The sequence below is a fragment of the Trichosurus vulpecula genome, chromosome 9 (genome assembly GCF_011100635.1).
Source record: "Trichosurus vulpecula isolate mTriVul1 chromosome 9, mTriVul1.pri, whole genome shotgun sequence".
Taxonomy (NCBI): Eukaryota; Metazoa; Chordata; class Mammalia; order Diprotodontia; family Phalangeridae; genus Trichosurus; species Trichosurus vulpecula.
In genome coordinates, this window is record NC_050581.1 from 5,981,307 (window position 1) to 6,006,104 (window position 24,798).

General features: G+C 36.9%; 1 protein-coding gene across 2 annotated transcripts in view; it reads right to left on the bottom strand.

Annotated features, from left to right (window-relative positions):
- Positions 1 to 24,798, bottom strand: part of SLC44A1 (solute carrier family 44 member 1) — a 218,154-nt gene that overhangs the window by 19,985 nt on the left and 173,371 nt on the right. For both annotated transcript variants that reach the window (XM_036738123.1, XM_036738122.1), the window contains exons 7-12: positions 23,247 to 23,336; positions 21,965 to 22,104; positions 19,846 to 20,032; positions 9,280 to 9,442; positions 8,379 to 8,535; positions 3,082 to 3,165 (exon numbers count right to left, since the gene is read on the bottom strand). In XM_036738123.1, coding sequence (XP_036594018.1) covers positions 3,082 to 3,165; positions 8,379 to 8,535; positions 9,280 to 9,442; positions 19,846 to 20,032; positions 21,965 to 22,104; positions 23,247 to 23,336 — 821 coding nt within the window. The remainder of the gene's footprint in view (positions 1 to 3,081; positions 3,166 to 8,378; positions 8,536 to 9,279; positions 9,443 to 19,845; positions 20,033 to 21,964; positions 22,105 to 23,246; positions 23,337 to 24,798) is intronic.

The window sequence follows — 24,798 nt, forward strand, 5'->3', positions numbered from 1 at the left end:
AAGGGATCTCTGAGGTTTCCTCCAGCTACAAATACTATAATCCTACGAACTCCAAATTAGATTTAGTACTAAACTATAAGCCTATACAGAATTTAGGGGAATGTCTATAGTACAGGTTAAATATGCTACATATTCCAAAGCAATTTGTAAATGTCAAATAACTTACATTAAAAACATAAGTTAACCGCCCCCCCCCCACCTTGGTAAGTTCTAAATCCCTGAGATGTTCAGCTTTAGGTACAAACACATTTGGCTTGCATCACTTTCATATGATCACTGTCCACAAGGGTGGTGGGGTTTCCTTTTCTTTCTTCGACATACAACTCTGCACTTGTCCATCTTAAACATCATTCTCTTTAATTTTCCCTCATCAAGGTCTTTTTTAATCTCTATCCTATGAGGCATTTCATTTGGTGTCTCCAGAGAATTTAATTTTTTTAGCATATTACTCAAGTCACCAATAAAGATTTCTTATAGTGTTGGGTACATGAATGAGGATAAGCTGTAGAGTTGGGCACTAGGTTTTTTTTTCCACTTAGCAGAAACACAGACTGTTGGAACCAGAGGTATTTTAGAGGCCTTCTCATCCAATCCCTTCCACTTTACAGATGAGGAAGCTGAGGCTGAAAGTAAAAGGATATGCCAAAGTCACTATGAAGTGACAGATGAGACAATAAAATTCAAATCTAGCATCTCTCCTCTTCCTTCCTCCTAAAGTTACCATGATGCTTTAAGAATGGCCTTGGCATCACTGATGCACCCACACACTGTTATGCTCCACTAGAGCAAATCTCCATTTTCCACCTTGGTGATGAATTTATATATATATATATATATATATATATATATATACATAAAGGTAAATATGAACCAAAATTGCAAAGAAGAATGGTTTCCTGGCATGAAAAACTGAGTTAAATCTCTCTTTTGAATAGGGATGAAAAAAACAAAAGGTAAGTTCTGTAAAAAAAAAAGACAGAAAGAAAAAATTCAAGAAACCAAGAAGTACCATTGTGTAAGCTGAAATACTTGTAGTCAGGGAGGACATAAAATAAGAAATCATGTGCTTAATATACTGATTTGCACCTAGTAGGTGCTTAAAAAAATGTGTGTTGGACTGGACTCGGTTGAGCTGTGTAGCTCAATTAGACAGGTCTCTTTCTGCTTAAGGAATTCATGAAAACATTCAATTAGAAAATATTTTTAGGAGGAAGTTGTGGCTTTGAAATGACCTGGGTGTGAATTCATGTTATGACACTTAAAATTGTGTGATTGGGCAAATCACTTCAAATCTGTGAGCTTCAGCTTCCAAATCTGTAAAACGTGGAGAACAATAACTGTAATATCTGTCTCAAAGAACTGGCTTTTTATTAAGCGCTATATGAATGTAATTATTATTAATTTGGGAAATATTTGCTAAGCACCTACTATTTCAGCAGATGATAATTTTATGTTTAGGTACAACAGATATTCTTGTCTACAGGTCAAACTGAACCACCCTCAGCAGCCATGAAAACTTACTGCTACCAACACAAGAAAGTGATGTGTAAAGTAAATTAAAAAAGAATTCTATTTCAAGTGAAGGGGGAAAAGGAAGTAAGGAGGGTTGTGCATTGTTTTTGTTAAAGGGGAAAAAGGAAAGACAATGGCTTATGAATAGGTTGGTCCTTTTAGGAAAATCTCTAAATGGATACGGAATAGTTTCAGGATCAATAGTGCTCTCATTTTCTATTCCCTAATTCAAACACTGCGTTCTAGGAGGAAAAAAAAGGAATGTGGGAAGTAGCTCATCCGAGACGGTGTCAGGAGTTTCAAATGACTTACAGTAATTCTGTAATTCTTTAAAACAAATCTTATAGCAGAGAAAAAGGAAGCTGAATAGCACTCTGACAATAATATCTCATTCAAGATAGGGAGAAAAGGGAAAGAGAGAGTTTAGAAAGAAAAGAGGAAATACAGTGAAAACAGAAGGCAGCAGAGAGTATTCTAGTTTGTCTGTCAGAAATGAGAAATCAAAATTAAAGCTCTTCAAAGAACGAAGATGCCGGTTCTCAAACACCATTTGCCATTTCCACCCACTTCAAAAGCTACAGAAACAACTGATCCTTTGATTTTTTTTCCCCCAAGACAAAACTCCCAGAGCTCAAGATGGGGAAAACGTACAGATACAGAAAGTCAGTATAAAAAGAAAGCCATTTAATTTTTGAACAGAAGTATATGATTGCAGAGAAGCAGTAAGAATAGTCAAACTTTTTTTTTTTTTGGTAAAGTGGTGATCTCAAACAACATTATAAGGGATGGTGCTTCAGTTAGCTTTAAAAAAAATCACCTAGTCAGAAGAAATGCAACTAGAAGGAGAACCAAGAGCTGCTGGGGTCACGGAGGAGTTAAGTATGTGGAATTAGGAACAATGAAGAGAATTGCATTAAATGAATAGTCTTCTCAAATCCTGAGAGGAACATGTTGTAATTCAGAGAAACAGGTGAAAATCATATCATGAAGATGGCCATTGTCACAGATGGTAAAATGTGACACCTCAAAAGCAGAGAACAAAAATTCAAGTTTTCTTTTTTTGGGGGGGGCAATATTTCTGCACTTAACACAGAGATTTTTTTTCCTCTGAAAGATGGCATTTTGGCTAAACTCTAAAACATTTACAAAGTACACCTCAAAAACAAATTTTATTTTCTATAAATCATTTCAAACAAATAAAACAAGCCTTGAGAGGTGTGGGTGGCAAATTATTAAGCGGTACTTAATTACTGGATATACTTGTTTTAATTATAAGGACACAATTACATTCATTTCTAAATGACTTTCCTGAAAGTCAAACCCTAATAATTTTTCATTCATGCATTATAAATGGAGAATAATGCAATAACAAACCTCAGGAGGAACACAATATACATTAACTTTAGCATAAGGATTTGACTGAAACATATAGGCTTGTTAACAAATATAATGCAATAAGAGAAAAAAAAAATCCTTTCAATGAATTAAAACTAATTATTTTGTCTCAGAGGAGGAAAAATGATGTTTCTTTTCAGTGAAAGTTGACGTGTATACTTAGTGTATACTTACCTGATTTAAATAATTTAGGCACTTTTCAAGACACCAGAGGCAACAGATGCAAGATTTCAGCATACATCGAGCACAGGCATTTTCCTAGAAAGCGAGAAAAAGGAACTAGAATTTAAAAACTGAAGAACCAAACTCAACCATAAGGAATTTTAAGGAAAAAAATATGCAGGCTCCACTTTACTTTCTGTTTTATCTTTACTATTACAGCCATTACAATTCCCTGTTTTCACTCTCTACCTCTGCCAAATTAACCTTCTACTGTAACCCAAAACAAATGAAAACCTCTAATACAGTAGCTGCATCTGACAACGTACATGCTGTCCTCTCCTAGCAGTCCTTCTCCTCTCTGCTATTTGTTCTGCAGAACTGCACTGGTCTTCCAAGTACTCATCAGTTCAACTCCCTTTTAGTAATCTTTCCACGTATACTGTTGCAGTCATTGTGCATACTGGTCTCTTGATTTTGCATATTTTAGATGCATCAGATCATAGAAATTTTTACAGGTTTTTGAATTTATCATATCCATAATTAGTTTTTTTAATTTTAATTTTTTCAATTACATGTTAAAAACAATTGTTGATGTTCATTTTTTACAACTGTCAGTTCCAAATTCTCTTCCTTCTGTTCTCTTTCATCGAGAAGGCAAGCAATTTGATATACATTACATAAGTGCAGTCATGCAAAACATATTTCCATATTGGTCATCTTGTGAAAGAAAAGACAAAAAAAACCAAGGAAAATAAAGTTTAAAAAAAAGTATGCTTCTATCTACACTCATCATTCCATCAGTTCTTTCTCTGGAGGTGGATAGCATTTTTTCCACCATCAGTCCCTCAGAACTGTCTTGGATCTGCTGAATAGAGCTCAGTCATTTACAGTTAATCATACAATATTCCTGTTACTATGTACAATGCTCTCCTAGCTCTGCAAACTTCACTTTGCCTCAGCTCATGTACATCTTCCCAGGTTTTTCTGAGAGCATCCTGCTCATCATTTCTTATAGCACAATAGGATTCCATCACAATCATATACAACAACTTGCTCAACCATCTCCCAAATGATAGACATCCCTTCAATTTCCAATTTTTGTCCACCACAAAGAGCTGCTATAAATATGTTTGTACAAATAGGAACTTATCCTTTTTAAAAAAAATCTCTTTCCCGTTTAAAGGGTACACACAGTTTATAGCCCATTAGGAATAGTTCCAAATTACTCTCCAGAATGCCTGAATCAGTTCACAACCCCACCAACAGTGCAACCATGTCCCAGTTTTCTCACATTCCCTCCAACATTTGTCATTTTCCTTTTCTGTCACATTAGCCAATCTGAGTTGTTTTAATTTGCATTTCTCTAATGCATAGTGATTAAGAGCATTTTTTCATATGACTTTAGATAGCTTTGATTTCTTCATCTGAAAATTGTCTGTTCATATACTTTGACTATTCCTCAATTGGGGAATGATTTGGATTCTTATAAATTTGACTCCATTCTCTATATATTTGAGAAATGAGACTTTTATCAGAGATAAAGTGTTCAACTTTCCCTCTAATCTTGGCTGTGTTAGTTTTGTTTGTGCAAAACTTTTTTAATTTCAGGTGATCAAAATTATCCAATGCTCTTTTCTCTGATTTGGTCATAAATAAGTAAACTATTCCATGCTCCCCTAACTTGCTCATGATATCACCCTTTATGTCTAAACCATGTACTGATTTTGACCCTATGTTTCTATACATTGTGAGATGTTGGTCTATACCTAGTTTCTGCCAAAATGTTTTCCAGTATTCCTAGTAGTTTTTGTCTTCAAAGTTTGGATCTCTCAGTTTATTAAACACCAGATTACTACTGTCATTTATTGTTGTGTATTGTACACAAATCTATTCCACTGATACACCACTGTATTTCTTGGCAAGTATCAGATTGTTTTGATGATTACCACTTTGTAATACAGTTTGAGAACTAGTATGGCTAAGTCACCTTCCTTCCATATCCATCATTTATTAACAGAAAGTATCATTACGAACCCCTGCTGAGTGAAGTGAGCATTTTTATATATCATAGTTTTTCTAACCATTCTCCAATCAATGGATGTCTTTGTTTCTACTCCTTTAATATTATGGTAGTGCTAAGACTAATGGACTCTATGTCGGACCTTTGTTTCTGTCTTTGAGTTTCTTGGGGTAATTGCTCAACAGGGGAATCACTGGGTCAAATGTATGAACCGTTTCACTCGTTGTTCTTGCGTAGTTTGAAGTGCTTTCCAGGATGGCTGGACTTTTTCAGAGCTCTACTGACAATGTGTGGGTATGCCTTTCTTCTCACTGACTCTGACGTCTTTTTCGATTTGCATGGCTGGGTGCGAGGTGTGACTTCTCTCATCAGTGATCTGGAGCATGTTTTCATGTGGTCATTCAAACTTTGTAATTCTTCTGAAAACGGATTATTCACATATGACTGTGGTTATTCATATATAACTATCTAGCTATTGGGGAACAAGCTTTTAAAAATATGTCATTCTTTGTTTTTTTACCTTTTAGATCCAATTTTACTGCCATCTTTCGCTTTTATATCGCTTCCCCTGCCCCCTCATACCTTTGATTGAAAAACAAAGAGAACAAAAGCTGTTTGGCAAAATTAACCAGCGTATTGATCACGACTGACTGACAGGGTCTTCCAGAGGGAAAGAAGGGGCGTTTTCTCAGTCTTTCCTGGGCCAGGTCTAGTTCTTGTTCTTGCAGCGTCCGGCTTCATTTTTGTTATCCTCCTGTTTGCTTTATGGCAGCCACTGCGCACATTGTTTTCCTGGTTCTGCGTACGCATCAGGTCATGAATCTTTTCATGCTTCTCCAAATTCACACTCCCTCCTCAGGGTACAGCACTACAGTGTGTTCAGGCAGTTCCACATGATAAGCATTTGCTTTGTTTCTAGCTCTTTACAACCACAAAAAGTGTTGCTATTAATATTCTGGCGCACACAGGCCCTTTCTTTGTACCTCTGATCTCCAGGGATACATTACTAGTAGAGGGATCACTGAATTGCAGCACACAGATAATTTAGGCACTTTATTGCCCTCCAAACTGCTTTTTTCCCCAAATGCTTGGTCAAATTCATGGTGTCTTAGTGCGCTTACGCACCGTTCTTTATAACGTCCTTCTGACGCAGACTTCAATCTTTTGTCAATTCCGACAAACTGTTGAGAGGGAGGTAAAAACTCAACGTTGTCCGGATTTGCATTTCTCTTATCAGTAATGATTTGGAGCATTCTTTCGTATAGTTGTTAATAGTCTGCCATTCTTTTCGAGAAAGCCCTTGACTATTTATCTGTGGAGTAGCTCTTCGTCGTCTGTATATTTGTATTAATTCCCTAAAAATCTTGGATAAAAGACCCTTTTTATCTAAAAAAAGGATAAAGATATTTTATACAAAGATTTTCCACCAATTAATGCTTTTCCCTTCTTATTTTACTTGTACTGATTTTGTTCATGCAAAAGTTTTTCAATTTCATATAATCATGATTATTTATTTTACCGTCAGTAATAGCCTCTGTCTTGTTCAGTCAAGAATTCTTCCCCAAGTGTTCTTAGGTATCAAAAAGAAAGGTGTCCTGTATAGGCCAAGATTCATTTGTAACAGCACATTTTTTTGGTAGCAAAGAACTAGAAACAAAGTAGATGTATATCCTTTGGAAAAGGCTGAATAAATTGTGGTATGTGAATATAATAGATTATTAGTGTGCCGTAGGAAACAACTAACATGAAGAATTCAGAGAATCATGAGAAGACTTACATAAAGTGATTTGGAGTATAACGAATAGAAGCAGGAGAAACTATACACAGTGACTACAATAATGTACGTGGAAAGAATTAAAAAAATGGAACTAGCAACTGGGGTGAAGGAGAAAGACATCCTCTTGTAGAAGGGAGCTCCTGAGCTAAGACCTGAAGCGAGCTGGAGATTCTGACAGACTGAGGGGAAGGGAGAGAGAATTCTGGGAAGGCAGTACAGAGGAATGGGTGTGAGAGACGGAGTGTTGTTGAAGAGGAACAGAAAGTGGCCAGTACATGTGGACTGTGGAGTCAATGGAGGAAAGCAATACCAACATCCCTTAGGAAATATAGGAGAGTTCCAGGCTGTGGTGCCCTTTACATATCAAACAAAGGAGTTTAATTTTGATGCTAGCAGTAATAGGGAGACACTAATGAATTGCAGTTTATTGAATGCGTGAAGTGGGATGGAGTGGCACGGTCAAATGTGTGTTTTAAGAAAATCACTTAGCAACTCTGTGAAGAATGGGGTAGAATGGGGAGAGGCTTAAAGCAGGGAAACCAATTAGGAAGTTACTTGTAACAGTTCATGGAAGAGATGGTGAGGGTCTGGCCGAGAGTGATGGCTGGGTATACTCAGAGGAGGGTGGGATTTGAGAGACGCTGTGCAGATAGAAATGTCAAAATCTGAGAAATAACTGGATATAAAAAGTGTATGAGAGTGAAGAGGTGAGGATGAAAAACCATGGTTGCATACCTGGATGTCTGGAAGGACAGTGATTGAGAAGTTCAAAGGACAAGTGGGTGTATGGTATGAGATGCTGGTCTAAACAATTTCTGCCAAACTGCTTTCCGGCTTACCATATAGTGAGTTGTTTACTAGGTGTTTTTGGCTTACTGAGTCTAATAGTTCTTGATTCTTACTTATATACTTTTCAAAGTCCAGTTTTCTAAAACTCAGTGATGGTATTACATGCATATACAAAGAAGTTTTGATTTCTTTAGTGCAGAGAACTTCTGGCATCGGACTGTCTTTACCAAAGCAGATTATAATGAGTGACAACGTAGCAAATCCTACAAAGTTGCCTAAGGCACATAACAATGTCAGAAGTTAAGTGAGTTGTTCCCAGTCACAAAGCTAAGTGCAGCGAAGGTCCTTATTCCAAGTCTGGTATTTTATTCACAAGTCCATGATCTCTCAATGAGGTAATTACATCTACTTAAATAACGATTCAGCGTGGCACAGAGTGGGGATTGAAGTCAGAAAGCTTCACCTCCCTGAGTTCAAATCTGGCCTCAGACACTTATTAGCCATGTGACCCTGGGCAAGTCACTTAACCATGTTTGCTTCATTTCCTTTATCTGTAAAATGAGCTGGGGAGGGAAAAGGCAAAACAATCCAGTATCTTTACCAAGAAAACCCCAAATGGGGTCACAAAGTCAGACGTGACTGAAATGACTCAACAACAACAAATTAAAATGCAAAGTCCTACAAGCATACTCATAGAATGCAGAAGAAATATTCACTTCTTACCTTTCCTTTAAGCTGGTTATGAATGTACATGAGGATCATTCGTGGGATTTTCACTAAAGTAATAATGAAAGATCCCTTTGCCACAGTACCAAGGTGGTAGCGGATAAGCCGGTTCACTGACCCCAAAATAGGAGTATATGGCAGATTCCTTTTATCCCTATTAAAAAATACCACAAAGCCAACACTGTAAAGAACAATTCAATCTCAAAGAATGAAAATATTAAATGTTATCATCAAATAGAGCCATAAAAGGCCATGAAATAAATTTATTCAAATTCTAGAATTTAGAGGGTATCTTTATCTAGTTTACTAACACTACAAAATGACAAGGTAGCAAAACACATTTTAAAAGAATGTCAATGTTGGTGAGGTAATCTAAAAGTTTTATTTGTTACAACATCAATAATTCAGTAAGAGATAATTTTATTGAAAGCTTTCATGGAGTTCACTGGTTCCAATACTAAAGAAGAATGTTAAATAACACTGTGCTTTGAAGGCATTTACTACTCACGATCTACAGAACACATAAATAAAAACATAAACATCCATCAAGGCAAATCATCATTATGGGAAGCAATGTAATCTTGGATTTGACCCCGAGCCCTGAATTGAACAAAATTTTAATCCCAACACTTCTATAGAATTTCAACAATTCACAAATCCTATTTTCAAGAGAAAAAAACCTTGACTTCCCAGTCTTTTAGGTGACTGTTCTCCAAAGCAGAAGGTATACACATATAAAGAAATATCTACATATGTCCTATGCAGGACACAGTAAGATTAATTATTTTGCTAAGCACTAAGAAATGTTAACAAGCATTTAAGACACACCCTTGAGAGAGCTGGGTCCCTGGTTATTTTCAATGAACTTCTGAAATTTCAGACAACTTCAAGTTCTTACCTTGTAAAATAATATGTTACTACAGCTCCTGCCACAGTCATCTGCTGACAGGCTAGAATGAATTCACTTATCCAGATCAGCCCTACCATATGGTACCACCACATGTATTGCAGAGGGCCAGAAACTTCAAATTCCACAAATTCACCCTTTGGAACAGCACTACCTAATTTTAAAAAAAAGTTGAAAAGAGGAAGGAAATTGAATATTTAGTATCAGCTTAGGAAGTGCATATATTAAATTAGAAAGAATACTTCCATTTCTAACCAGAAGTGACAGTTTTATTTGGTTATGAAGCACCCCTTTAAAAACACATAGAACAGAGTAGAAGGAAGGCAAGATGGGGGCAAAGACAAGTAGGGTAATGTTGCTACTACTTTGTTCAATTTAATATATGTTGAAAAAAAACAAGCCGTATGTAATAGACTCGTGGTTTTATTACATTGCCCGTTTTCTGTCCCTTCTATAATATAGAAATATTCACATTTGCTGATAATTTTCTACTTCATGATAAAAAAATTTTCCAAACCTATTTATTTGGGAATAGGTATTTTCACGAATTCTTTAGAAATTTCATGTTAGGTTGCTTATTATATCTGCCATCTCCTCCTTTACTAGTTTTCTTCCTTCATTATATATTTTTCTTGTATTGAGATTATTCTACTTCTGATTCTGAGGGGTCAGGGTCAAGAATAGAAGGAGAAATAGAAAAATCTGTGCTGAATAAAGAGGAGTAAATTATGAAGATCCCTTGGAGATCTTTGGACACGTGAAGCAGGTCAGAGATAGAGATTTTGAGAAAACTTGAAGAATAAGTTATTTATTTCCATTTCATTTATTCTAATAATGAATCCTTTCCCCAGTGTTTATTTTCTAAAGGCACATCAAACATTAATCCTTTTGTATATATTTTGTTCTATTACTCACATCACTATTCTGTTCCATTGTACTATTAAAAAATTTGTCCAGGATAAATTTTGTTCTGTAATATATCTCAAAGTCTGAAAGTACAAGTATACCTTTATCATCTTTTTGTCTGTATTTTTTACATTAAGTTTTGTTATGATTTTATCTAGGTCCATGAGGAAGCCCATTTGTATTTTGATTGGGGTTGCATTTAATTTGTAAATTTATTTCATGGATAGAAGGCAGAGATGAAAGAGGTGCCTCTCTAGAGAGGAGACAGAAAGGTTTTGTTCAGAGGGCTTAATGTGCTGTCCTTCCCAACCAAAAAAGAAACCCAAACCAACCCCAAACTCCCCCAAAACCCAAAACTCAAATGCTAAGTTCAAACCCAATTTAGATGAAGATTCCCTTGCCAAGGAAAGTCAGACATAGCTGCTCTATTTTAAGTCTTTTCTGAAAGTAGAGGTGGGGCCCCAGCATCCCTTCAGCTCTACACATGACAGGACCCAGGACTATCTGGTGCTACTATGGCTGTTGATTGTTGCTCCATTTGCTGCTTTTCCATTTCTAAGACAAATGGAGGAATCAGGAATATGAAAGAAGTGGTCATAAAGCAGAGTCACAAAGCCCTTCAGAACTACAGCTTTGGATTGGAAACTTTCAGAAACATATCTCAGCAAAGACCTATGATTTCTTTTCTTATCCAACTCATCATAGTCATCCTCCTCCATCTCTGTATCATGCTTCTTGGTGTTGTCTTTTGAGAGCTGCCCTCCCACGGACAATCAGGAATGGGAAAAACGACATGGGAAAGGAAGCAATGGCCATGGCTCCAACCTATTGAATTTTGAATATCCATTTTGTCTTCAAATAGTATGCTCAATTTTATAAGATATGTGATCTCTAAACTAATTCCAGGTCTTTTAGGTCCATATATTCTCACATTCTAGCTTCATTGCTTTTCTTGTGCTGTTCTTGAGAAGTCTAAGGAGATTTTAATAGATGTTTTTTGGCAGATAATCTCTATATTCTTTCTGGAATTGTATCTTTGTTATGTTTGCCAGAGAGTTGAATTCTGTATCTCTCCATGCTGAAGTTCTATGAATCCAGTTCACTTGAGGTATATGGGCTGCTCTTGTCCTTCTTTGGAAATTGTCTCCAAATAATTCCTCAAATATAATATCTAGGGTTTCCCCCCCTTTTTCTGATGTCCCCTGGAATCCTAATCAAGCTAAGGCTCAAACTTTTTTTCTTCTCGGTTTGTTACTCTACCTTGCATTTCTATTAGTTGCTTTTTAAGTCCTGTTATGTTATGAGCTTATTCTTCAACTTTGTTTTCATTACTCATTGATCTTTAGTTGACTCAATTTGGTTTTGGTCGCTCTGTGTTATTTTGCCTTCCCATGAATTGTTCTTTAATTGCTTTCTCTGCTTCTTTGGGTTTTTTTTTTGGGCGGGGGGAGAGACTAGATTATAATCTTACCAGATGATTCACTTTATCTATTGGTATTTTTACATGGAGCTAAAAAGAAAAAGAAAGATAAATGGTGGATGTATAAGGAGGCTGCAGCTTGATAGCAATGATGACTTGCACATAAGAAGTAGCATAAAAAAGGAAACACAGGTTTGGAAAAGGAATGAGACAGTCATGTAGTGAGAATTAAACATAACAAACAACCTAAATGTTATGTTAGTACTCATATTGGATGCATATTCTATGGAAGATTTATGAAAGCTATGGAGAAGTAAGTATTAGATAAGATGAAAAGGTGAAGAGGAATTATCATCTGTACTGGAAGGAGAATCCATACTAACATATCTAAATATATATCTTACATTGCTTCTAGTAATGTTTCAACAGACATTTTTATAGAAGTTTTATCCCTTAGTTATGGTGAAGAATTTGCTGGGTCAGGTTTTCTTTGATTTGTTCATTATCTGGTAGATAAAATACACTGTTCTCAAAAGGTCCAGAATATTAAGGGAATTAATGAAAAGAAATTCTAGGGAAGGTGGTCTAGCCATACCAGATCTTAAATTGTATTATAAAGCAGCAATCATCAAAACTACTTGGTATTGGTTAAGAAACAGAGTGGTGGACCAGTGGAATAGGTTAGGTACACAAATGCCTATAGTAATCTACTGTTTGATAAACCCAAAGACTCCAGCTTCTGGGATAAGAACTCATCATTTGACAAAAACTGCTGGGAAAACTGGAAAATAGTATGGCAGAAACTAGGCACAGACCAATATCTTACACTATATACCAAAATAAAGTCCAAATAGGCACATGATTTAGATATAAAGGCTGATATTACAAGCAAACTGGGAGAGCAAGGAATAGTTTACCTACCAGATCTATGGAGAACAGAAGAATTTATGACCAAACAAGAGATAGAGAACATTATGAAATGCAAAATGGATAATTTTGATTACACTAAATCGAAAAGTTTTTGCACAAAGCCAATGCAATCAAGATTAAGAGGGAAGCAGAAAACCAGGAAAGAATTTTTATAACCAGTGTCTCTGATAAAGGCCTCATTTCCAAAACATATTGAGAATTGCATCAAATTTATAAGAATACAAGTCATTCCCCAATTCATAAATGGTCAAAGGATATGAATAGGCAGTTTTCAGAGGAAGAAATTAAAGCTATCTAAGTCACATGAAAAAATGGTTTAAATCATTATTGATTAGAGAAATGCAAATCAAAACAACTCTGAGGTACAACATCATACCTACCAAATTGGCTAACATGACAAAACAGGAAAATGATAAATGCTGGAGAAGATGTGGGAAAGTTGGAACACTAATGCATTTTTGGTGGAGTTGTGAACTGATCCAACCATTCTGGAGAACTATTTGGAACTATGTCCAAAGGGCTATAAAACTGTGCATACCTCTTGACCCAGCAATACCACTTCTATGGTTGTATCCCAAAGAGATCATACAAATGGGAAAAGTACCCACATGTACAAAAATATTTATAGCAGCTCTTTTTGTGGTGGCAGAGAATTGGAAATTGAGGAGATGCCCATCAGCTGGGGAATGGCTGAACAAGTTGTGGTATATGAATGTAATGGAATACTATTGTGCTATAAGAAATGATGAGCAGGCAGACTTCAGAAAAACCTGGAAAGACTTACAACTCTAAAAAACTCATGGCAGAAAATGCTGTCCATATCCAGAAAAAGAACTATGGAATCTGAATGCAGATTGAGGCATATTATTTATTCTCCCTCTCTTTTTTGTTTTTGTTTCTTCTTTCTCGTGGTTTCTCCCATTGGTTCTAGTTCTTTTGTACAACATGACTAATGCGAAACAGGTTTAACATGAATGCACATGTAGAGCCTATATCAATTTACGTGCCGTCTTGAGGTGGGGGGAGGGGAGAGAGAGAGAGAAAATTTGCAGCTCAAAATCTTATGGAAGTGAATGTTAAAAACTAAAAATAAATAAATTAAATTTTTAAAAAAACTAGTAAAGCTTAAAACCACAAAAAAAAAAAGTTCTGAAAACTTTTGGTCTCAGAACCTCTTTATACTCTTAAAAATTATCAAGGCCTCCCTCCAAATAGTTTATTTATGTGTACTGTATCTATCAATATTTACCATATTAGAAATTGAAATAGTAATATTAATATTTTTATAAAAATAAAAATGCATTGTTCTCTCTAACACAGACTCTTCTCTTTTCTAACACTTTTTAAAAGGAGTTTTAAATGAAGGGACATGAAAAATTAAAAACATTTGTTTACTTCTGGTAGAGTTGTGAACTGATTCCATTCTGAAGAGCAATTTGGAACTAGGCCCCCAAAGCCATAAAACTGTGCATACCCTGTGACCCAGCAACACGTACTAGGTCTGTATTCCAAAGAGATTTTTTTTTTTTAAAAAGGGTAAAGGACCCATGTGTCCAAAAATATTGATAGCACCTCTTTTTGTGGTGGCAAAGGATTGGAAATTCCCCATTAGTTGGGGAATGATTGAACAAGTTGTGATATATGATTGTGGTGGAACACTATTGTGCTATAAGAAATGATGAGCAGGATGCTCTCAGAAAAACCTGAAAAGACTTACACGAACTGATGCAAAGTGAAGTGAGCAGGACCAGAACACCATACACAGTAACAGCAATACTGGATGATGATCAACTGTGAATGACTTAGCTATTCTCAGCAATATAATGATCTAAGACAATTCTGAGGGACTCATGATGAAAAATGCTGTGCCCCTCCAGAGAAAGGACTGACAGAGCCTGAGTGGAGACTGAAGCATATTTTTTTTTGTTTTCTTTATTTTTCTTGGTATTTTTACCAGGGGGTGGTCTGTGTTTTCTTTCACAATGTGACTAATATGGAAATATGTTTTACTTGACTGAACATGTATAAACTATACCAAACTTCTTGCCTTCTTAATGAGCTATGGGAGAGAATTTGTAATGCAAAATTTAAAAAATGTTAAAAATTGTTTTTCATGTAATTGGAAAAAAATAAAAGATCGATTTAAAAATGTGCATAACTGCAATAGTAGGCAGGATCTCTTGTCTTGTTCTGGTGAAAAATGAATCGAACTACAGCGGATGCCAATGGGCACATTTTACATGGCTATTCCTTAGCCATAAGGCTAAGGCCCTGGATCTTTTATTAACTCTCCTTTGCTATACCTCACCCCCTTTTCCTTCTTACTCCTCTTCCTTCCAGGGAAATAATAATGGAATTAGAGGTTATTGTTACTGCGTAGTAGCCTCCAAGCTTCAGAGAGAATTCACTCCTGCTCCTTCTTGTCCCTCTCCCTTACTTATTTTACTTTCATTCAACTACTTTGCTTTATTTACATCCATTCGGGGTGGAAGTGATAGGAGAAAGGTCCCTTACATCCTGAATGAGAGTTACAGAAGCAGGAACTTTGCAGCTCAAGGTGGACACTAGAGCTCTCACCTAGAGGCCTCTAGCCTAGCTGGGGTAGCTCTAGAAGAGCAGGGCAACCAGGCTGAGAGTCGATTCTACAGTGGCAAAAGAGCAGCCAATCTGAATGCTGTAGCAATGGCAATGGGTCACCTAGACTAGGTGTGCGAACTGTTACCAGCGGCGGCAGAGGCAATGGTGGCTGCGTTGGACTAAGGATAGCTGGGATGGCAACCGTAATATCACTAATACCCTTGCATAGTGTTCTTGGAGATTTTAATCTTCCAGTGTTCTTACACTGTTGAAAAGCTCCTGGACAAAAATTAAAAAAAACAACTCTCTTGGTAGACCTATCTCCCTTGCTTGCTTTCTAACTCTTATCATCTCTACTTATATTACTAGCCGGGTTAAGTAAATCTTGCCAGGATTGCAACATTGATTAATGAAGAAAGCAGTGTTACACTTTCTTCATATAAATTTTTGGAACCAAAGTTCTGATTTTCATTGATGGCGGAGCTCCCAGTGAAGAAGTCCCTTTATCAAGCGGAGGACCTGGACTCAAATCTCACCTTAAACTGTGAGACCTTGGACAAGTCATATAACTTCCCTCAGCCTCCATTTCCTCCCTATAAAATAAGAGGTTTGGACTAGATGGTCCCAGAAGTTCCTTCCAGCCTAGACTTTTGAGGTTATGAATGTTGAGAACACACTCTTTTCCTCCCCAAGAGCCCTCTCTCTCTCTCTCCTTCCCTAGCCCTGGCTCCTTCTGAAATAGTGTTATAATGGAAGAGAAAGGAAACAGACTCTTGAATACTAGTAACTTAAGAACTCATGATATGGAAATAAACTGGTAACTCTATAGGATAACCACCTTCTAGGTATAGTGATTTGGGGAAGAAAGGACAATCTTTCATTGTGAGGATAGAGCTCCAAATTCAAACTTTTCAGCCATTTATTTCAATAGGGTTTTCACAATAATTGTATAAAATGGGAGGTTGCCTTTATTAAACTTGTTAAACACCTTTAGAATACCAAAACACACAGCTCTGTTTTGAAAGTAGCAGCCAGATGGAAAGAAGTATGTATTTCAAAAGCACTATTATTATAACAGAAGAATATATATTTGGTAACAGCTAAAGGGCTAAAAGAATGAAAAGGTCCCACATGATGATAAAGGAAAGATTAATATAAAATTCTTAAACCATTCAAATTTAAAATAAAATTGTAACATTTCCAAAATATTTACTCATTAGGATGATTAAGGAGTTTATAGATTATCATCTAAATTTTATTATGTATGAACTAAACTAATTAAAATGAAGGAAATATATTATCTGAATAGGAAAATTTACAATGCTGAAAAAAGTAATTTAAGGAAATGGTTACATTAGAACCTAATTTCAGCAATGTCTGCTACAGAAGAGATTTTAATAAGTAGATCCATACCCCTGCCCCCACTACCAAAATTGTTTTAAATATACAAGTACCAAAGATTTTTATAACATATTGGTCTCAACTGAAAGGCAGTCTCATAGTAGTAACCCTGGGAGATTAGAAATGAGGCTATGGTATATGATAAATAAAAGTGGTTGGTGGAAATTAAAAAAATTTAAAAATCAAACAATTGGGTCAGAAACAATATTTGTGCAAATCTAAGATACTCAATGTCTAAAAGATAACTTATACATCAAACCATTTTCTCTCCTTAATTTTCTCACTTTTATCTGTAATATATACCACCGTTTACCAAGGCCTAAAAATCTGAGTCATCTTTGACTCTTCACTATGTTCAAGTCTTCTCTTCTTTGGTAGTTTGCATTATCAACACCCTAGCAGAGCCTCACCATCATCATCTGATGTTTACTTAGAGCTTCAAAGTCCTCTGCATCCATCATTTCAATCAACTCTCTCGGTAGTCTGTGGTCAGGAAGCTGGGAACTGTTGGAGGTCGAATTCTACCTGAGATTTCCTAATGCCAGCTCTAGAATTCTATCCATCATACCACGCTTTCTGTTATTCCCTCATTTAAAAACCTGTAATGAACTGCATACACTGACTAGTCAAATTCCTGCCTGGCATTCAAGTTTCTCAATAATCAGGCCTAATTCATATCTCTCCTGTCACTCCAGTAAAAATGCCTTCTTTATTCCTGTTTCTCGTATTTGGAATGCCTTTTCCACCATCAGTTTGCTTCTTTAGATTCCACGCATTCTGCAAGAATAGGCTTTAGTTTCAACTCCTTCACGCTGCTCTGGTCAATAAAGAACTCTGCTTTTTCTGAATATAGTATATAATCAATAAATACTCGCTGAACTGATTAGAAAACCATCCAGTGAAAACTGCTCGGCCAATAACATCGCAGAATCACAAGACTTAAAGGTGAAGGGGACTTTGGAGATCATCAAGTCTAATCTCATTTTAAAGATGGTCTCATGAAAAATGAATGATTTATGTATTTGTTAACACTTCATATTATCTTTAGACTTACCATGCAAAATAAAAATTGTAACTTGCAAACATTTTAAAGCGCTAACTTGATTCTGAGATGAATTACAAACTTGTAAGGAAAAAAAAACCCCTCAAAGTTTATTAGCTACTCACTTAGTGATTAAAATTACGCCAACGCACCAAAAATATCTGATTGAGAAAAATCCCCATGTTACTATGCTATCATGTCAAGTCAAATTCGAGTAGGGTCAAGCCTCAAAGAAATCATAACTTTAATAGTTTTTTTTTCATAATTTATTCTTAGCCACATTATAGTGTCATGGATTAAATTTAAAAAAAAATAAAAGAGATATATATTGAAGATTACATAGAAATGCTGCTCAGTAGGTTCTGGTCACCTTTTTGCCTGTAAGTAAGAACAAAGGCAATGGTCAGGTCCAGAAGATAAAAGATTAGGACACTTCAACAAGCCTGGGGAACACAAAAGTATTGGAAGAAACAGACCAACTCCTGTATAGGCTGCCTGCCCAGCTTCCGCTGAGATGTACAGTGATGGAAGGAGAATATGAAGCCAAGGGTTTTAGGGAACAAGTGAGAAATCAGGGATAGGAGTACCTGAACAGATGGTCCAAAAGGGGCAGATGGCTCAGAAAAAGGCTTAACTATCCTTAACTATACTAGACTGTGGAAGCAAGTAGCTATACAACTATCTCTGTTTTGGGGGATCAAGTTAAGTTAGAGAAATGGACAATTCCCAGGCCCTACCGATATTTTGACTTCTGATCGATTTCAGAATTTGGGACTTTGTATCCCTAGCTATGAACACTAGTTTTCTTATTTATACCCATTCCTTGAACCCCACTGCCTGTCCCTGGTCAGGGATTACCTTTCTTCAGCCTAAAGGTGGCCCCAAAATTGATATTCCTTGGCTTGGCTCAGGAAGAATGCAACATGGGGCCCAACTGAAACGACTGAGGAAAATTTTATTTCTACTTCTTTCTGAGAAATTGTGAAGGCGCAGAGAAAGTAGCTGGGGACAGCCAGACTATTCTCTTTGTAAGAGAATGAATGAGAAGAACTGGTGTGATGCAGTATAAAAACCACTGAATTTGAGGGTAGAACACCTACTTCTTTTGGCGAGTCATTTACATCTCTGGCCTCAATTTCCTTTGTTGTAAAATGAGGGGGATTAAATAATCTAGCTTTAAATCATGTTATTCTATGACATGCAGGGCAACATGTATCAAAAAACAGCCAACTCAAAATAATCCTTATATTGATGTACCATGCACTACATACTTCTCCTCACAGGATGGTAGTTTGTAGTTGCATTCATATCTAGTAAAGTGAGGCCAAATGGCCCAATAGAAAAAAAACATTTGTCTTGTAGTCAGAAGTCCTGGGTTTCTGAAACCCACTAATTATATGATCTGGACTTAGTCACGTAACCTCTTTAAGTCTGGTTTCTTGGAGTAGTGATACTTGAATTACCTATTACATTGGGTTGTTGCGAAGAAAGCACTTTGTAAACCACAGAAATCATTAATAGTCAAGATTTGGGTAATCTTTTACTACACAGCTAATAGGCTGAGCTCAAAACTTGAGAGTTACCAGGTTCACTACTGTAAACCACATCAGCAGATTTTTTTATATCACTATCCCTTTCCATAAGAAATCTTTAAATTGGGATGGATACATTCTTTAAGTATTTCAAAGAATAATTATGTAGAACTTTTCACTAAAATGAGACAGCTATTCTCCACCCCCATCCCTCTGCCAGGTTAGAACACTTTAGTATACATACACAGAAGACATCCTCAAAATGGCCTAGGAGGCAAAGTAAATGTACCAAGTTTATTACCCAAACAATTTTCCCCCTCCCTTCTACTCTATTTGGTTAATTCAGTTCAGGCCCAGCTTTTGAGGTGCAGGTCTAGATAAGAGCTAGTTCTAGGGTTCTAGGGTTCCAGTATGATCTGGAAGGATGCCTTTGAGGTCTGGACTATTTGATTCCCGGACCCACCTTGGACCAAATCCAAGTTCCACGAGCAGCACAATGGCTACTCAGAGCCAGAATGGACTCCCACTTCTTATCTGATCTGTATCTGTATCTGGAGGACTTGTTTTAAAAGGCTGTACTGTTAGCAATCTGAGGCACCATCACAGCTCCGGCCTGCCTGGTAGTTTGTTAAACCTCAGCCAGGAGCTGCTGGAAGGTTGACTGCTTTTTCCAGGTATTTTTAATTTCTTAAAATCAATATAACTAAACAATTTTACCATTTAAAACACACGATACCGCGCTTGCTCACCCAGAGTGCCGAGGAAAAGCAGAGTCATGATCCAGTACGCCCAGAACAGGAGGAGGGCAAGGAAGGTCCAGAATGGTTGGAAGACGAGGAGTGGCAAGTGAATGAAGACTTTGCCTGCCACGTGGAACAAGGCGATGGTGAGGGCGACGCGCTTTCGCATCACCAACATGATCAAGAATAAGATCACCTGGGCAAAGACAGACAGATCTTCTGGTCATCATCTTAGAGGGTGAGAAATCAAGCCGAGCATGGTATAACAGCTTAACTTAATAGATTAACGCAGCCACCAGGGAACGCCAGGATCTCCATCGTTCAACAGTGCTGTCCGAGGACCCGACGAGCACAGAGCAGCATTCCTGGATTATTCCAGAGCAGATTCAGGTCTTAACTACGAGCAACTTAAAATCCAATGACATGAGATATCAAGTGACCCCACCACTATCCAATCAGCCTCAATTAATACCTGAATTAAGGCTGAAGGCACTGTGCCAGGTGCCGTGAGATAGATCACACACACACACACACACACACACACACACACACACAGAGATACACATAAATATGTGTATATGTGTTCTTTTTAGAGGAATAACAATAGAAGAAAGTCATTTTAAAGAAGCAACATTATGTTATGAAAAAAAATACTGGGCTTGAAACTGAAAGAGCTGTGTCTTAGTTCCTGGCTCTGCAACTTGCCCATGCCAGCAAGTTACTCAAATCTTTGGCCCTTAGCTCCCTTATCCGGAAAATGGGAATACCACTGTTTATACTATGTTCTTCAGAGGCTTGTCATAAGGATAAGATGAAGTTGTCCACATAAAGCCCCTGTTAAACTTTAGTGTGATGGATGTATACAAATGAGCCGCTTGCCTTCCTTTAAGAGGCCACCTGTCTATTTCTTCAGAGATAACCAGCAAGGCAGAGATATCTCTGTGCTACCAACCTCTAAGTTCAAAGGCAGTTTTGTAGTACCAGCATGGGGGTCCTGTAGTCATACAAATTCTTCTAAGCATCAATAAGCAGACATCTATTGGTCGGAGATGTTTTTAGATATGATCACATCTTACAAAGAACACAAGTCACCTTCCATGATACTTTGTCATATGTATAGTCTGGAAACATCTAGTAAAGGATTTCTTTACTTTGATAAAGGCTTAAGGGTCAAATGAGGAAATAACTGCTAGGATTCACTTTAATTCAAACATTTGGTAAGTGTCTAAGAGCTAGGATCTAGGGAACCATTTCAGAAGAATATGGGGTATAGACTGGCACAGCTCATCCTTTACAGTGGGAAAGTTGGGGGAGGGGGAAGAAAGAGGTATAATAAATACTGGCTGTTTGGCCATATACCTTCATTACAACAAGCTAGTAGGCAATCTCTATTTTTTCAAAATAATTTGTAATACTATAGGAAAAGTTTCCATTGAAAATTTGAGAAAAAGCTAGTAAAATGAAAAATATCTGGGAAATATCAAAATGCAATGAATACACAAAGGCCTTTTTTTCCTTAAACATTACAAATCTTTGTTTTAAGTAATGCCAACTAAAATGAGTGTCTGCAATATTTTCCAATTTCTAGAAATTAAATTTTAGTGGAAAATGACAGTAGGACAAATGAGAATTCATAAAATGAAAATCCTTCATTCCTTCAAAAACAGGGAGAGTGGTACAAAGCTCTTGATGTCTGGCTCAACAACTAAGGAACAACCATGAATACTTGGGGTTGGGAGGGAGATTTTTCTATATTTATCCTGTTATAGGAGTAGCCTATGATGACCAAGCGAAGAAAGCAAAAACTGTAAGAAGTTTTTCCCATCACGAACCTAATCTAAATGAAAAAGAAATAAAAGTTTATCTTGCCCTACAAGAAAGGAAGGGAAAAGGGGATGGGAGGGGAGTGGGGTGACAGAAGGGAGGGCTGACTGGGAAACAGGGCAACCAGAATATATGCCATCTTGGAGTAGGGGGGAGGGTAGAAATGGGGACAAATCTGTAGTTCAAACTCTTGTGAAAATCAATGCTGAAAACTAAATATATTAAATTTTAAAAAAATTAAAAAAAAAAAAACAAATAAAAGAACCACACCCAAACACACACCACAACAAGTGCAAACACTCACTGTGAATACTGTAGCTGAAATGGCATAGATGAGGAGGGCCCGGAGATTGTCTTCAGCTATTTGTAGCTGTTCTGGAATAACAGTTTCTTTGGGAGATTTTCTTTGCTTAGCATACAGCCACCACAGCACACCTGTGCCACCTGAGGGCAAAAAGTATGTTTTTGCAATGATAGGCACAAGAGAATATGTCAATTCAAATTTCAAGTTAGCTGGGTCTTGAATGGTGCCACAGGAATATGGTGTCCAATGGTACACTGGGCAGCACCATCCAAAGGAAGAAGTGGCAGAGGACACATGATACTGCAGCACTTGACTAGCATGATGGGACCTCTCCTCACCATATTCTCTCCCATACCAGACATGTATAAAAACTGCAGTGCATCAGGCTAGCCTTCCCCAGCTTTATTGATGAATATCTTTGAAGTAAAGGGAGAATCAAGGAAAAAATAGAGACAGCTTCTATACCACTGGCAAGGATGAAGAGGGATAAGAAAGAGGCTCTAGGCATGTGTAGGTCAAGGGGGATGAAGAAACTGGACTATGAGAACCAGAAAATCAGCTGAGGGATAGGATAAGAAAAGAAGAAAAGCCATTCAAAAATTACATGAGGGAATGAAAGAAAAAGAACAGTCCAGAGAGGAGAAAAAGCTGAAGAATGAGTTATTAAGTCATTCTCATTCTCTCTCCACCCCCCTCTCTCTCCCCTCCCTCCCTCCCTCTCTATCTCTCTCTCTCCCCACCACACCAGCAACACTTGCCAACTAGAGAGAGCTGTAACATCTCAGGAGGGGCTGCTTCAGGCATTATGAAGTGCAAAAGTGAAAGGGATGGAAAAGCCAACTCACCTGACAAGGGAAGTATGCTGGAAGAAATAAAATGAAAGAAAACACAAAAGGGAAGAAGGAAGGACATCATATTATCTCTGGCAGGAGAAAATGTCCAAACTGATTGCTTTTCCTTAAAGCATCTCCTCTTGGGGGGTCTCTTCTTCCTCTTATTTCAAATACCAATGAACTTCCTACTTTATCTGAATTAGTGATCTCTAACTCTATGTAAGAGTGACAGAACTGTATTTGGGAAGGTTCATCTAGAAATTCTTAAATTTCAAGTTCACCTTCTAGATTGTAATAGTTTGTAATAGACTCCTGGCAATGGGAATGAGTCCATGAGGCTCAAAAGAAATTCACTGAGAATGTTATACATACTAGCAATGATACAGAATTCAGTGTAAATATTAACAGTCAAGTCAAATTTCTCAACAACAAAAAAATGAATAGCTTACCAAGTGAGCCCAGTATGATCAGAATTGTTAAGATCCACACGAGTACTCTGGATATGTACCTAATTATCACCATCAAAATCATGGACAGAACTGCAAGGAAGACAAAGACAAAATTATTCCAAGGAAGACAGAGGGCAACTATTCTAAATGACAATAAAATACTAAGAGAAATACTTAGCATTAGTACATTTCAATCAATAGTAGCTAAGGGAGAGGAGTTCCTTCTCCGAAAAAAAACTGATTCTCTGAAGTGGCTAATGTATAACCTCTGCTCAGAAAAGAAGGAAAAACCTTTTATTATCAATTTTGAATTTGCTACTTCTGCCATTTGAAAAACAGTGACAACTAAAACAAAAGAACAAATTGTGCACATGTAAACAGGAGACAAAAATCCATGCGGATGCACATGGTGGCTTAATGGGCACACAATGACCAGTGTGGATTTGCCACTGGGAAGGAAGCGGGTCATCTTGCTCCAAAGGCAGCAGGGTAGAACTCACATGCACACACACACATGCCAACAAACAAATGGAGACAGTATGACATATCATGTTTGTGATAAGAAAAAAATTACTTCCATCTAGATTGACTCAATTAAGTAGCATATGCATTCAGATTAAGATCAAACCGTTTAGTGAAGCCTCTACTTGGGGACAGAAAGGAATATACTACATTGTCTTTACTCTCTACTCACTTCTACTATTTAAAAATTTATAATTAATATAAAAAGCTGCATATTCACCATGGGGTGGCACTAGAGAACAATGGCTCATAAATGCAATGCCCTATCCCCTTATCTCACCCCCCCCCCCCACTCTCAATTGGTTTCACTTTCAAAGTGAGGTCAGGCATTTTTGTGTGAAAATGTGACAGCTTTTCCTTCAAAGAAAGTACAAAAGAGTTATTAAGTAAACTCTGCTGCCTGTGACACAGTCCGGAGTTCAGTGTGCCAAAAGAAAAAAAGGGGGAATCATGATCATGGACAGCTGTATTTCAGAAACACATAGCTTGACCATATTTTGTCATGTCATCTCACAACAACTAAAGGTCCATTTCACAAACAAGATAACTAAAATATTCCTATTTTTAAAAAACGTATATTATATATTCACGTACATATATGTATGTTACAAAATAAAACTATTCTGATATAAAAGTGGCCACCAGCGACAGCATTAAATATTTCTATAAGACTAATAGAACACAATATGACAACCACTGATTTTAGAGTCCGTGAATTTTTCTTTTTCACAGTGTTTAAATACACAAGGAACTTGGTATAAAATAGTATAGCAATAATTATTATAGAACTAGGAGTTTAGTTTTCGTTGGGCCATCTGCAAACCCAAATAAATATTCTGAGTTATTATAATCTTTAATTTTGCAATAAGTGGACAGGAACCAATACAGATGGAAATCTTAAATAACATAGAAGATTTTTCACATACAGAGTATTATTTCAGTTGGGCCAGTGTGACCTAAGCAAAAATAGTCCATAAATGCAAGAAAAAACTTGGATAGATTTTTTTCTTAACTCTGTAACTGAAGTCAA